Raw genomic sequence first — 15,454 nt, forward strand, 5'->3', positions numbered from 1 at the left:
GCCTCAAGGTGACTGGAGAAATTTAACTCTAATTGGCAACTGGGTGGCGCTATAACAACAGAAAAATGCTTAAAAATGCTTAAAAATGGCTAAAATGTGACCGATCGCTGTGGCTCCCCCTGTGGACCAATGTTGTTGTTGTTTTTTTCCATCTCTAATTTTTGGTATGACTAAGTCATGGTATAGTATGCTGTACATAATCATGGAAACTGTGTGTCATTCTGTCTGTCCCACGTTTTTCTACTCACTGACGTGGTCAATCTATGTGAAACTGCACATAGGCATTGAGGATTGGCATAGGTAGAAGGTGACAAAGCTACCAATGGGTCTGGACTAGTTATCAATTTATTTTGGAAAAAAATCATTACCAGCAAAAAAGCATAAATAAATGTTTATGTTGATATCAAAATGTTGGACTTTTTTCTAGTTTTATTAGTAATATTCCAAGTACACTTTCATCAAAGGCCATGAGGGACATGACAAAATAGATGGTGTCAACTGAAAAGACAATATAATTTCTCATATAAAGATAAAATTTACATGATGTGTTTTTTAAAGGAGACATTTCAATCTATATATAAAGCTGTTGAAAATAAATTTTGGTGACCCAATAGATAAAATACACCTAAAAAGGTCCTAAATTGTACCATTTTCATGGAATGACTCAAATATCAAAATAATAATTAACTGGAGACAAAACTTTATTTTCTACTCCGCGTATATCATAATGTATACGTATGTATGGTCTTGTACAAACTAACCCTGAGCAATGCCCACATTACAGTGCTCGGCCATAATGACATAATATAAAATTTAAAAATCTTTAAAGGCATTAACAGCAGCTGTTACCTCTTCCCAGGTTGTTCATTCACCTGTCGCTGTCACACCACCACGCCTACTAACAGAAGAAAATATTTTTTCTCAGCTCCACTTCACTTAAAATAAATTCAATCTCAGTGCCAGGAAAGTTTTTCTTTTTGTCTTTCTTTGTTTGCGGCATGTTCGCAGGTCGACAGGATGTACCTTCCCAGAGTTATTATAACCTCCATATATGGTGGTCACTGGCTATTCATGGGTGGGGATGTATGCTAATTGCTGACTAGCAGGAGTGTGCTGTGGGTTTACGATTGATCGGCGTTCATGAACATACACACACGCCTACAACATTATGACCTCCTTGACTATCGCCTGGTTCGATTGTTGTCAGAAACTTCAGACTCCGCCCTCTAGTGCCATCTATTGGCTGTATTTATGCCATCATAAAGGATGCATAAAAGCATGAGGGGGTTGAGGTGTACAATGTTTGAAAAGGACATACCTATTTTCATATACAAACGGAGTATAAATGAGCCTTAAGTTGTGTGCACAGTTGCAGGAATGCACAGCCACATCTACCAGGACCCCGCCAACACTACCTACATGTGTGGAGGTGCGAGGGCCCGTTCATTATTGCTTGTAGATTTAATATAGTTTTATATTTGAAACATGTGACTGAAGCACAGCAGATTCTCATAATTTTTAATAATACCTTCACATTCCAAAAGAGTGTGACAAACACTGAACATCACATCCACGTCTGAAGACGAAACACTGGACTTTAGATCATAATAATGACGACACATCACATGGTCTGACCACACATTCACACACTGCAAATGCCACAGTAAATTCCTGAAATAACATGAAAAGCAGGGTTGTAGTGGGATTTTAAATCCCCCACACCCAGATAAGATTATTTCTATTCACATGCATTTTCTACACAGTGTCTTCAGCTGAGGCCCCTTCAGGTTCACCTGAGGGGTTATCTGCTGTCCTCTGCTCTCCGTCACTTATGACAGCAGCATTTTGTTCTCCTCCACAAATATCGTCCCCGACAACTACAGTCTGAATATCAGGCTGTGATATATCCACCTCAGAAGTGTCTCTAGCCTCTGAAACTGGAGCCAAAATGGTCTGAGAGGCGGCAGCTTCCAGGACGGATGACGTAGAAACATTTGGGATCTCTGAGACTGACGCCAACGTGCCAGAAACAGGAACTGAGAGAGTGGGTATGGAGAGAGAGGTGGAGGACGCCTCAGAGCACAGAGGGATCGTGTGAGCCATGGACACTGGTATGGAGAAGGGGACAGGGATGGCTGATCCGTCTAAGGAGATGACGCTGGCCCCTGTGCTGTCAGTGGTTACAATGGGCTGGAGCTGAGTCCCAGGTGGCATGTCAGTGTGGATGACCGTGATCCCGCCGAGCGCGCCGTGGCTGACCAGAGCAATGGCCCCATGACTGGTCCATTCAGATGGGAGAGTGACTGGCTCAGACGGCACCATGAAGGAGTCGGCGCTGGTTTTAACAGGACCGCCAGCAGTACCAGTTTCAGCAGCAGGAGCAGCACCACCACTTTTTCTAGCAGTGCTCTTTTTCTCTTTTGCTCCTGCTTTGTCCATCTTTCCCTTGGTGGGACTTTTAGATTTCTTATCTTCCACATTTCCTTCCAGCACCACTAGGTAGGTTTTCCAGGGAGCATCTGAGTCGTGAATCTGAATGTTGAAAGAGCTTGTGTTATTTTCACAGCAGTCTGATGGGTCAAAGTACTTTGAACACAGCGTATCAGGTTATAAACATGCACATACTTTGTTCACGTCCAGCATACAAATGGTCATTTGGGAGGTCAAGTTTTCCTTTAATAACATTCTTTTTTTTGATCATGGTTAAATAAATCCTGCCACAGTGTGTTTCATCAACACTGTACTCTTACAATTGAAAAACACACCACAGTGAGATAAGTGCTGCTCACCATAGTGTGCCTGCGAAGGGTGGACTTGTCCGTAAAAGTGCGTCTACAAAGACCACACATGTAGGGCTTCTCTCCTGTGTGAATACGCTGGTGCCGCTGGAGGGCGTTGAGCTGGGTGAACTGCTTGTCACAGTCTTTACAGCTGTACGGACGCTCACCTAACAGTCAGCAGAGAGGAAACAACAAATAAAACACTGTGTGTAAACAGAGGAGGATAGTAAGGAAGGCCAGACCAACAAGAAACAGGTTTTTCAGCCGTAATACATCAGCGATTTATACATTCACCTGTGTGTATCTTTAAATGCTGGTGGAGGGAGTTCCTCTGAGCGAAGCCTCGACCGCAGTCTTCACACTTGTATGGCTTGGACCCAGTGTGGATGTTTGAGTGGTGTCTCAGGTATTCTTTAGAGGCAAAGCTTTTCCCACAGGCCTCGCACATGAAGGGTTTCTCTCCTAACAGGAGAAAAAGAGCAATTTTTTTTTTTACTTTTGGTCTGGTATGTGCAGACAGCGACAGGTAGCGACATGTACAGTTTCACATGGTGTGTGTTTGGGATACAGGTCATAGGAAATTGCAGATTAAATAGTCAACTGAAACCATTAAGAAGAGCAATGTATTCAGACAGAGTTTCTGTGAATTTGATAGTACGATTGCTTTATTGAAAGTGCAGTAGATTGACCATGTCAGTGAGTAGAAAAACGTGGGACAGACAGAATGACACACTGACAGTTTCCGTGATTATGTACAGCATACCATACCATGACTTAGTCATACCAAAAATTAGAAAAAAGCCCCAACATTGGACCACAGGGGGAGCCACAGCAATCGGTCACATTTTAGCCATTTTTAAGCATTTTTCTGTTGTTATAGCGCCACCCAGTTGCCAATTAGAGTTAAATTTCTCCAGTCACCTTGAGGCGTCCTGTTCTACATATCTACCGAGTTTAGTAAAAATCCATATGGCGGTTAGGCCTAGATAAGAAATGAGCTCTCTAGCGCCCCCATTTTGTTTGATGGGGTCAATAATGGAGGGGTCCCCTCAGATTATGTGCGGTCATATGCCTACAAAGTTGCGTGGTGATGGGTGAAACCCTTGAGATGTTATACACCTTTATGTGATGAGCCACGCCCTCCGCAATATTCATTGCCTTATAGAAGCTCAGTTTTAGTAAGTTTTCCAACTTTTGCCAAGAGGGAACTTTAGATATTGGTCCCTAGATTATGTTCACCCAGTTTCATACAGATCGCTCAAACTTCCTAGGAAGAGATCGATTTGAAGTGTTTTTCAAAAAATTCAAAATGGCGGAAAATCTATATAAGCGGAAGTTATGGGTTCTTGAGGCAAATGTGTTCCTCATGAGGAGAGGCATCTCTGTGCAAAGTTTCATGTCTCTACGACATACGGGGCATGAGATATGCCCATTCAAAGTTTGCAATTTCAATCGGTTGCTATAGCGCCCCCCTTTGGCCAACTGATGTAATATTGCTTCATTGGCATCCTTCCATGACCCTCTACCACTGTGCCAAATTTCACATGGATTGACCAAGTCAGCGAGGAGAAAAACGTGGAACACACACACAGAGTTTTCGTCATTATATAGTAAGATGATGTGGCTCTTACCTGTGTGTGACCGCTTATGATAGGCCAACATGTGCTTCTGTGTGAACCGGGCGTCACACTCGTCACATGCAAATGGCTTCTCTCCTGTGTGAGTCCTACACACAGTGAAACAAACACATTTAGCCCTTATTTATTTTCCACACATACATGTCATTCATATATATCCAGCTCTGTACCTGCGGTGCATCTTGAGGGCAGAGTTCTGAGTAAATCTGGCCCCACAGTCGCTGCACTCAAAGGGCTTTGCGCCTGTGTGTGTCCTCTCATGCAACAACAGCGCAGTTTTAGAGCTGAGCGCCTTTCCACAGGCGGGGCAGACGTGTCGCAGATTGTTGCGTTCATGCACCTGGGAAGCAGCGGAGATGTAAGACAGATAAATGTGACATATATTGCGCATCATGGAAGTAATACTGTAGATGACCTCTAGATACAGGAACCGTGGAACATCATCAGTTCTCACCTGTCTTTGATGGCGGACGACATCCTTCTTTCGTTTGAAGGTCTTTGCGCAGGAGTCACAGGCAAAAAGCCTCTCGTTACTGTGGACGTGCTTTTCGTGGATCTTGAGATTGCTGCGGTTAGCGAAGGTCTGCTGGCAGGTCTCACAGCGATAAATGACATCTGCTTTCACTCCGTGGTACGTGCTGGCCAAGAGAGCAGTAACAGCTTACAGCCATATCAGAAATGTTCATCTGTTTGGTATCTTTATAAGATGGACCTATCATTGTATCACTAGGAGAACTGGTGAACAAATTAATCATTGTAATTATAACCTAAATCTAATTTATCCACTACAGTTCGAAGAAAACTGCGGGCCAGTTTTTTTGTTTGACACCTTTCAGTATTCAGGACCACATTGTTCAGTTGTTCCTGTCATATAGTGGAAGCTTTGCCAACGCCTACAAGATACCTATGGTATCAATAAATTAAACCCAAGAACATTTATGTGTCCTACCTGATGTGCTTCAAGTAGCTTCTCTCATAGTGGAACGTCCGCTGGCACTTGTTACACTGGAACTGGGCCTTGGATGTTCTTTTTATTGTTTCCTTGGACTCAGCCCCTTCTTCTTCTTCTTCCTCCTCCCCCTCCTCGTCCCCATCCCCCTCCAGAGATAACAACAAGGGGTCTTCAAGATCAGTATTCTGCACATCCTGCTCACATTCCCAATCGTCTGCATCAGAGGCTGGCATTCCCAGTGATGATTCGTCTCCTCTCTCTGGCTGACTCTGTGGCTGAGCCTCGCCTTCAGTCCTGACCTCGTTCTCCTCTGTCTCCTCTGTGTCCTCATTCGTTACTTGGTTTACATTGTTGGGGTTAGCCGCTCTTTTAGTATTTATACGCTTCCGGAGGACTTTACGAGCAGCCAGCCTCAGTTTAAGGTTCCTCCCTTGTCTTTTTTCATCCTTCGCTGTGCTCTTTGCCTTTAATCTTTTTGGAATTACCTCCTTCTCAGAGCTCTGTGGTGAGAACCGTCGCTTCAGAAGTAAGCTTTTGGGCTGCTGCTTCTTTACCTTGGTCTGTTTTTCTTTCTTGGCACCGTGTATGTCACCTTTATCTCCTAATGCAGATGTTTTCTGTGTAGGTTTTTGTAGGATTCCAGCACTCATGGCCTCACCACAAACCTCAGACAGATCCTCGCAGTCCAAAAACTGAGCTGCTGCTTGAACATCACTAATCTTGTCTCTGACAACTTCAACTTTACCCGTGTACACAAATTCCAAAAACTTGGAGAAATCACTGGAGTGCATGTTGGAGAGCAACACTTTGTCTCGGGTAGCATCCTGAGAGAGAAGGATCTTCCTGAAGTAGCCACTTGATGCTGCGAGCATCACCTGGTGGGCCTGAAACTCCTGCACGTCTCCCTGGTAGTCCACCTGCACGGTGACGTCGCTCAGCTGTCCCTGCAGCCTCAGCTGATGCAGAGAAGCCAGGATGTTTTCATGGTGGGACTTAGAGGTGAGCTGCACCACTTTGACCCCCATGATTCATTTGTGCTGCTGAGGAAAAAAAAACAAAAAGGAGGAATGGTGAATTGTAATGCTTATAAATACAACCCATTCCACAAAAGTTGTAAATAAAAACAGAATGCAATATTTTGCAAATCATTTCAGCCTATATTGAATTTAATACAGAACAAAGACAAGATATTAATGTTCAAACTGATTAACTTTACACTCATGCTGAATTTGATACCTGCAACATGCTCCAAAAAAGTTGGAGAAGCGGCTTGTTTACCACTAAGAACCCTCAGCAAGCATCTGGGAACTGAGGACACTAATTGTTTAAGTTATAAAACAAGTGGGCCCCCAAAACCTTCTTGACTAAAGTCTAAAGTCTGTGTAGAGGAATGGGCTAAAACCCCATCTGAATACTGAGAGATTATTGTCTTCATACAGCATACAACAAAGGCTTCTCCAATTATTCAATACATTTCAATTAGCCTGTTCAATACTCTGTCATTTCACTTTATTGCACATAATCTTTATGCCTCCGCGCCAGTGTTAGCGATGGCCGGAGGCATTATGTCATCAGCTGACAGTCTGTCCCACTCTCATGAAATAGGATGCATGATAATATCAGCACATAATCGGTATTGGCCATTTTTGGCTTTAAAATAAACCTGAATCACCCAACATGCTTTTTTTTTTAAATTTTGCACAATGAATGAATATTACATATATATGTTATTTCATGTCTCCATCTGCTGGTGGGCCATCATGATAAGAGCATGCATGTATAATATGATGTTAATTCCGCCATAGAAGAGACTCGATGATCACTAAAATTAGGCGGGGATAAAAATGTATATATTGATATTGGTTATTGGCCAAATGAGCTATTATATATTGGCAAAAAAATCCAATATCGCGCATTGTGTCTAATAGGATAAAATGATGAAATGCTGACATTTCCAAGGTCAAAGGTCAGCTTCACTATGACATCATTATGTTCTGCAGAAACACTTTTCTGGCCATTATTCAACACCGTATATGAACAGAAGGGGAGACATATGGGCAGACACTGAATTGGTGACACTTGTGTGCCCATCTTCTGTGCTGCTGGGTTGAAGACGTGTGTGTAGCATCTCTGTTTTCACAGGCATAGATGTAAACTGTAAGTGCAACTCCACTGCTTCACGGAGCCATACAACCACATGGCTGTGATCCTAGTTATGGACTGAAATGGTCCAATTTCTCTATTGGTGTAATTCACTGAGCCAATGTCTGACCTAAATTTCATGTGAATAGCTGCATTGAAAATATGGTTGTAACGGTATTCTGGGTTCAAGGTATACCGTGATATTGAAATTGATGGTTATCGTACTGTGTAGTTGCTAATATCTACAATATTATTTGCCAGATGAAAGTCTAGTCACCAAAATGTTGCAGCATTAAAATCCTTATTTTTGAAAGTTAGACAGTGTGCCACAAGGTGTATTCAGCTAGTGTCTCTCCTTCGCACCTGTTCGGAAACAGATGTGCAAAGTATTCCTTTGTCCTTTCTACAGTATTGGAAAAAAAAAACCAACTGAACAGAAAATCTCAACTTTATTTTATTATTTTCGAAAGGGAGACTATTTTTTTACACATACTAATATTGACAATGGCTTCAAGTTTCAAATATAGTAATACAACGTGTGTTAAACCAAAAATAACCCTTTCATTTAAATTCCTTTAATGGCCATCCTAATGAATAATAACTCTATAATACCATGATACCGTGAAACGTTGCTTCACCTCACTGTATGTCAAAAGGACATGCAAATCAATGGCACATTTTGATCATATGTGCATTTTATTTAGCTCATATGTAACGTTCACGGCTCTAAAAGTAGCCCCAGTGTTCATGATAAATGAAAGCCACAATGACAAGAGGCTCCAGTTTGTGGCTTTCATGTATCACCACTACTGAGGCTACTTTCAGAGCCGTGAACGTCGCATACGAGCTTGATAATATCTGATAGGAAGTCAACTGCCTTGCTCAAATGCACAAAAAGCAGCTAATATTTAGCTACATGTTTCTCGGGTTAATTAAAATAGCTAACATCTCTGACACCAGGTGAAACACCTACATCTTCAGTCTCTAACACCTGACTGCCATGACAACACACTGACTGCGGTGTGATACCTTTGAGCCTTGATAACATCCAGTGCTAATAAATGCTAACATTAGCATCACAGACACAACGGTAAACAAGCTAGGTGAGCTAACGTTAGCGGTAAACACCAAACAAACTGCATTATTATAAGATAAATCAAATGTAACCCACAGCACAGTGAACACCGTGTGAGTGAGCGTGTAGCAGCAGCTCACTACACAACAACACGGATCAAGTTTTCTTACCGTAAGGTCGGTAAAATGGCAGCCCTTCACAAATGCTCTCCTCAGCCGAAGGTATTTCCTGTAGAAATCGCTCCCGAAAACAGCACTCGTCTTTTACCGACATCCGGTGCCGAGGCGGCTGATTCCGGATCAGTTCTTCTTCTATGGTTGTGTTAAAGCTTGAGTAAGCGACTACAAGCGCTGGTCCTGGATCAGTTTAGCAGGTTTATTGACTATAAGCGCAATAATGCCTGAAAAATAGCGCCTCTGACTTTTGTTTGAATATATATTTATCAGAAACAAATATTTGCTCTTTCTTAACGAGATATAAATTATATTTTTAATCTTTTTGATTAGTTTAATTTAATTCTTTGACTTGTGCTTTTCCAAATGGATTAATTCACTTTACAAAGGCCATTTAAAATTATAATGAGATTAATCTAAACCAGGCTTTACATATGTTTTAGTTTGTGTCTCACAACTCCTTTTTGAGTGGTTCCAATTCCAAACACTTTTAATTTTGTCATGGGGGAGGGGGTAAATTATATTGAATACTGTATTTTTATAAACATATTCCCTCTGTACCCTCATGTATACCGAAATTCTATCTATCTATCTATCTATCTCTATCTATCTCTATCTATCTCTCTATCTCTCTATCTATCTATCTATCTATCTATCTATCTATCTATCTATCTATCTAATCAGTTACAAAGTTTAAAAATAGGCATAATTGAACTCTTCAAAGAAAGAATAAAATTGTAACTAGAGACAAGTTTTTCTGGAGGTCTAAAATTGAGCCCATAAATTAGAAATGGGCTATTCTCAAATAATAAAGAAGAACATCTTAAAATTGTTTATGAAATATTCGCTAATAATTATAGATTTTAGACGGATCTGAATCTTGTGTGGAGCCTCTAATTCTATTTCTTTAACCTTAGGGGTACTATCTGTTATTAAGTTTATTTACTTTATTAATCCCCCTGAGGGGAAATTCAATGTTTTCACTCTTGCTTGTCAATTACACACCGATCCAAAAGACACACACATGCACAAACAGGACCTATACATGCACAAAGTGGAGAGATGTCAGAGTGAGGGGGCTGCTTGGTGAGGCTTGGTGAGGTGCCCCAAGCAGTTGGGGGATTCAGTGCCTTGCTCAAGGCCACCAGTCCGGACAGGGACTCGAACCGGTTACCCTCTGGTTCCCAACCCATGTCCCTATGGACTGAGCCACTGCCGCCCTTAGGGACTGTTCTTTACTTATAAGATGAAGGGGGTGGCTAGGGTGTGACTTCTTTTTTTTTTGACTCTCCCTGAAGCTACATGTATTGTGTGTTCCAGTACCCATACTACTACACTATATAGTATGCCAGAAAAATATTTAGTATGTCTCAGTACATAGTATGTCAAGTGCAGTGTGCCAAAAATACCAGGATATTCTACTACATCGGGTCCGATTTTGCAGTTTTCAAGCCAGCATGCTTTTCTGGCTATCCTGACCCACAATTCTCTGCGCAGCGGACAATACGTCACATCAGCTGATAGTCACTTGTCAGAAGTCGTAATGATGGATGACAGCACATTCAAGTGAGTAATGATCAGTGGAATAATAATAATAGGAATCGTGATTGTTTAAGTGAACAAAATAAACAGAAATATCACAAACAACCAAAGGACATAACTTTGGAAATATCAGTGACAGAGAACTGCAGATTAATTTCACTGTCAAAAATACAATATGTTCAAATCTACAATCTATGCAGTCAGAACCTTAAAGTTAAACTACTCACATTGCAAAGTAACAACAGTAGATCTCTGCAGGTTGATCTCCGTCTCTGGTGAACTCAGTAAGTGGTGTTTGTTTATCTCCAAGGTATGGATATAAAAGCAAGAAGGTCAAAGTTCAGGGCATGATGAGGAAGTAGTGAGTCCTGAATATGTGCATACTGCATGCAACAGTACGTACTTTTTTTAAGGGCAGCTGCAGTGCCTACCAAAAGTAAAAAGAAAATGTATGCAATTCGGAACGCACCCATGTTTTTTTTTGGGGGGGGGGGGGGGGGGGGGGGGGGCTCCTTGAGTGACTTGGGGAAAATGCATGACCCTCCCTCCACTGTAAACTAGTTATTAGATTTTACAAACGTTGCTTTTGATGTTTGAAAGTTTAAAGTTTATTTCCACTCTTGTCATACATGCTAGTTGTTTTTAAAAATAAGAAGCAGAATATAATGAGTTTGATGAAATATCACTGTTTAAAGCTCAGATTTTGTAATTGTTTTTCTGATGGAAGCATCCATTGCACAAAATGTGTCAATAGACTGCTGGAAATTTGAATATCCAACAATATTGTCTGTCCTTGCATTTTCTGGCTGTGATAAATGGTGTAGTTTTTTGCAACTTTTAAAGACAACATGTCTGCCAAACCCGCCAGTAGGTTTTGGGGGTCAGAGGGTACTCAATAAATAAATAAATAAATAAATAAATAATAAATAAATAAATACAAAAGACAGCCATTTAAAGTTGTATATCCCTCCCTAAGCTAACCCCCCCCCCCCACACACACACACACACAACTTCCTCCCCTAAATTATTTGATATGCCTCACCCTTTTGCACCACCCACTCCAACCTCATAAGTAATGAACACTCCCTGACAGATTTACAGATTTAAAGTTTAACAATATTTTATTTCAACATTAACAAGAATATTAATGGCTGTTGAATGTGCTGCATCTGTTATTGCGTCTTTCTACCTAGCAAACATTTAACATGGTGCAGGTATACAGCAAACACAGCATTTTTTACTAAAGTAATGACATTATCATAACTCCAACACTTTTAACTGAAGTTTCTTTGTGCATTACTACTTCTTCGCCACACAGGGGCGCCATTGCACAGAAGGACATAACATGATATAAGCGGCTAGAGTTGCAATAACAAGGAGACAAGTCTGCAGCAGCCACATTTTCATTTTCTTTTACATTATCAGTTCCCACATGGACTCATTTTATTGTGGTATAGTCTTACAGGGCAGACTTTAGTCTTTAGGTATGGAAGTAGCTGCTTGAAAAGTAGTTGTGTAGATGCATTGTGTGTTTGTTGTTGTAGTTGTATGAGAGTGATTCCAGAAACAACAGAATGTAGGCCAACACGCTGAAGGATTTAAACTAATTCATTTACATTCAGAGCAACATAAATCATCTCCAGAGTTGCACAAAGCATGCTGTCATTCCAAAGGTGTATGGAAAGCTACTTGAGGATTCACTGGGGTGCTGTTCTGCAGCTGCCAAGGTTTTTTCTTCTTCCAGAGGAAATCCATATACCTTACATTTGTCTTAATGAATTCTGCAAGCTAGCAATCTGCTCTGTTCCGGTGACTCATGCTGCTCGCTGGACCGAAGCTGTGCAGACTTCAGCTCTGACCTGGAACACTGTGTTCGCCTGGCTTTTATTACATTACTCCTCTGCCACACACATACCCCATACCTTATTTTAAAGACTGCACTTTCCATACAGCTGCTCCTCCCTGGTTCATCTTTATATTGAAGTCACTCAACATGTGCAGGAGTGATAATCTGTAACAGCATTCTCATGGGGATCAGAAAGTATTTGCATAGATATTAATATGGTGTGAAGTAATTCTGTGAAAATAAGCCCAGAGTTTAATGGAATACTGAATTACTATGTGCAAATTAATGAGACAAGTCATACAAATTAATTCTCAGTATATTACCATCAGTACAACTTTTGACGTGACTGAGATTAGAGGAAGTAAAACATTATTCACTCTGGGCACAGTCGTGCAAAAGTGTTTATTGTCTGACGTATCAAATGAAAAGTACTCTGCATGCAAGGGAGGATTTTAAGACAAAGACTGGGCGCAGGCGTGCAACAGGCCCCACCACCTACATCAGAGCAAGACGCACAGACTTTGTGGGGGTTTAGCCTCTTTTTGTTGTTGTTTTACATCTCTTTGTAGTCATTACACATCTCTCTGCGATTCTGTATATCTTAGTGGTAATCTAAAGTCTCTTTGTAGTTGTTTTGTGTCTCTTTGTAGTAAGATTGTGTTGCTTTGTAGTCATTTGTGACTCTGTAGTTGTTCTGTGTTTCTTTGTCATCATTTTGCATCTCTTTGCGGTTATTCTGCATGTCTTTGTAGTTGCTTTGCATCTCTTTATACTCATTTGTGTCTCTTTGTAGTTGTTTTGTGTGTCTTTGTGGTCACTTGGCATTTCCTTGTAGTTGTTGTGTGTCACTTGGTAGTAATTTTACATATCTTTATGGGCATTGTGTGTCTCTTTGTAGTTGTTTTGTGTGTCTTTGTTGCTGTTTTGTGTCTTTGTGATCATTTTGTGTCTCTTTGTCGTTGTTTTACATCTCTTTGTAGTCATTACACATCTCTCTGCGATTCTGTATATCTTAGTGGTAATCTAAAGTCTCTTTGTAGTTGTTTTGTGTCTCTTTGTAGTAAGGTTGTGTTGCTTTGTAGTCATTTGCGACTCTGTAGTTATGTGTTTCTTTGTCATCATTTTGCATCTCTTTGCGGTTATTCTGCATTTCTTTGTTGTTGCTTTGCATCTCTTTGTACTCATTTGTGTCTCTTTGTAGTTGTTTTGTGTCTCATTGTAGTTGTTTTGTGTGTCTTTGTGGTCACTTGGCATTTTTTTTGTAGTTGTTTTCTGTCACTTTGTAGTCATTTTGCATATCTTTATGGGCATTGTGTGTCTCTTTGTAGTTGTTTTGTGTGTCTTTGTAGTCTTTTGTGTCTCTTTGTGATCATTTTGTCTCGTTGTAGTTGTCTTATCTCTTTGTAGTCATTTTGTGTCTCTTTGTAGCTGTTTTGTGTTTTGTTGTGGTCATTTTGTGTCTCTTTGTCGTTGTTTTGCATCTCTTTGTGTTCATTTTTGTCTTTGTGGTCATTTTGTGTCTTTGTTGTTGTTTTGTGTGCCTTTGTAGTCACTTGGCATTTCTTTGCAGTTGTTTTCCGTGTCTTTGTAGTGATTTTGCAGATCTTTATAGTTCTGTGTTTCTTTGTAACCATTTTGCGTCTCTTTACGGGCTTTGTGTGTCTCTTTGTAGTTGTTTCATGTGTCTCTGTAGTCATTTTGCATGTCTTTGTAGTCGTTTGTGTCTCTTTGTGGTTATTTTGTGTCTCTATGTGGTTGTTTTGTGCCTCTTTGTAGTCATTTTGTGTCTCTTTGTTGCTGTTTTGTGTTTTGTTGTGGTTATTTTGCATCTCTTTGTAGTTGTTTTCTGTTTCTTTGTACTCATTTTCATCTCTTGTGGTCATTTTTTGTCTCATTGTGCTTGTCTTGTTTCTTTGTAGTCATTTTATATCTCTTTGTGGTTGCTTTGCATCTCTTTGTATCATTTGTGCCTCTTTGTAGCCATTTTGTGTCTCTGTGGTTGTTTTTCCTCGTAGTGATTTTGCATCTCATTGCACTCAGTTCTGTCTCTCTGTAAGTGTATTGTGTCTCTTTGTGGTAATTTTGTGTCTTTGTCGTTGTTTTATGACTCTTTGTAGTTGCTTTGTATATCGTTGTACTTAATTTGTGTATTCTCTTTGTTGATATTTTGTGTCTGTGGTTGTCTTTCCTCTTTTAGAAGTCATTTTATAGCTCTTTATTGTTGCTTTGCATCTCTTTGTATCATTTGTGTCTCTTTGTGGTTATTTTGAGTCTCTCTATAGTTGCTTCAAATCTTTTTGTACTTATTTTTTGTCTCTTTGTAGTTGTTTTGTGGCTCTTCAGCTGACACTTTAGGCCCCATGGCTTGTGCCCAGTAGGCCCGTTCAGTAATCCATCCATGTCTGCATGCTGTAGAAAAGCTGGATGTTCGTAGAAGCTGCAGTTATGACCAGCTGGGTCACATTTTCATTTTCCTTGTGCCTCATACTGTAATGTGACATATATAAAAAGTTCAGTGTGGTCAGGCTCTGAGTAATGTCGATGGCAAATATTAAACCCAAGCTGTGGTTTGTGATGCTGTCACAGGATGCTTTGTCAGAATGAAGATGTGGCAGAGAAACAGGCTTGAGGTTTCCACATGTCATCACTGGTTGACAAGTGTAATCAAGGGGATGAACATATACTGCATCACTGAAATAACAAAAGGTCACACAGTCATTTCAGAAACATGCCATTTTAATCTACTTTCGGCAGTGATACTGGTTGACTTTTCAAATAACTCCGGGGCATTTAATGTTATTCGAAAGTGCAGAGTACAGCTGGGGAGAGCGGATGTCTAGGGTTCAGAAGTTGCCAGTTCATTGCATGCTTTAGCCAGCTGCACTGCAGTTCTGTCCAGTAACATATGAAATTCCCGCAGATACATCATCACGTTGTCAGTGAAGACGACGAGGTGCAAATGCTCGCTGAAAGGTGATGGGCTCAGCAAACAAAACACTCTGCTGCCGACGTTGGCTCGTGTTTGCTCCTCTCTGGGTAGACTCCTCCACACGACCAAAAATATCCGCGCTGACGTTCCACGGCTCACAAACAACATGACAAAATGTGCACTGTGTGAGAGAAAAAAAGTCAAACTCGAAGCCAAGGCCGGTTTTAATTTGAGGCTACAAAGCACACACACACTGTAAAGAAAAACACAGTAGAATTCAGGAGTTCGGTGGTGATGGTTGTGTCCGGGCTCGGTTTGTGTGCTGGAGTCGTGCAAACACTTTAATTTGGATGCAGCAAGGGAAGGTCAGTCAGTCAG

The 15,454-nt window shown here is 40.8% G+C and overlaps 1 protein-coding gene across 3 annotated transcripts; it reads right to left on the reverse strand.

Moving 5' to 3' along the window:
• Positions 1-1,501: 1,501 nt before the first annotated feature.
• gzf1 (GDNF-inducible zinc finger protein 1) lies at positions 1,502-10,611 on the reverse strand. 3 transcript variants are annotated; one of them, XM_078173675.1, is made up of 8 exons: positions 10,529-10,611; positions 5,367-6,409; positions 4,872-5,055; positions 4,588-4,757; positions 4,412-4,506; positions 3,075-3,242; positions 2,790-2,947; positions 1,502-2,532 (listed from the first exon to the last, which is right to left on the reverse strand). In XM_078173675.1, exons 2-8 carry the CDS (start codon positions 6,392-6,394, stop codon positions 1,756-1,758), a joined length of 2,580 nt encoding a protein of 859 aa, XP_078029801.1. In that variant the 5' UTR covers positions 6,395-6,409; positions 10,529-10,611; the 3' UTR covers positions 1,502-1,755. The 3 variants fall into 3 exon arrangements, with proteins under 3 accessions (XP_078029801.1, XP_033503707.2, XP_033503709.2); XM_033647816.2 differs by lacking the exon at positions 10,529-10,611 and adding an exon at positions 8,757-8,862; XM_033647818.2 differs by lacking the exon at positions 10,529-10,611 and adding an exon at positions 8,757-8,813 and having other exon boundaries at positions 5,367-6,406.
• Between the last annotated feature and the right edge of the window lie 4,843 nt (positions 10,612-15,454).

Source organism: Epinephelus lanceolatus, chromosome 13, assembly GCF_041903045.1.
Source record: "Epinephelus lanceolatus isolate andai-2023 chromosome 13, ASM4190304v1, whole genome shotgun sequence".
Classification (NCBI taxonomy): Eukaryota; Metazoa; Chordata; class Actinopteri; order Perciformes; family Serranidae; genus Epinephelus; species Epinephelus lanceolatus.

What these genes read in the sequence shown, in the direction of transcription:
- gzf1 (XM_078173675.1), bottom strand. Translation starts at nt 6,394, where the DNA reads ATGGGGGTCAAAGTGGTGCAGCTCACCTCTAAGTCCCACCATGAAAAC. An exon ending in GCCCTCAAGATGCACCGCAG is followed by an intron (nt 4,507 to 4,587) that starts GTACAGAGCTGG and finishes CACTGTGTGTAG; the next exon opens with GACTCACACAGGAGAGAAGC. An exon ending in CCCTTCGCAGGCACACTATG is followed by an intron (nt 2,533 to 2,789) that starts GTGAGCAGCACT and finishes TTCAACATTCAG; the next exon opens with ATTCACGACTCAGATGCTCC.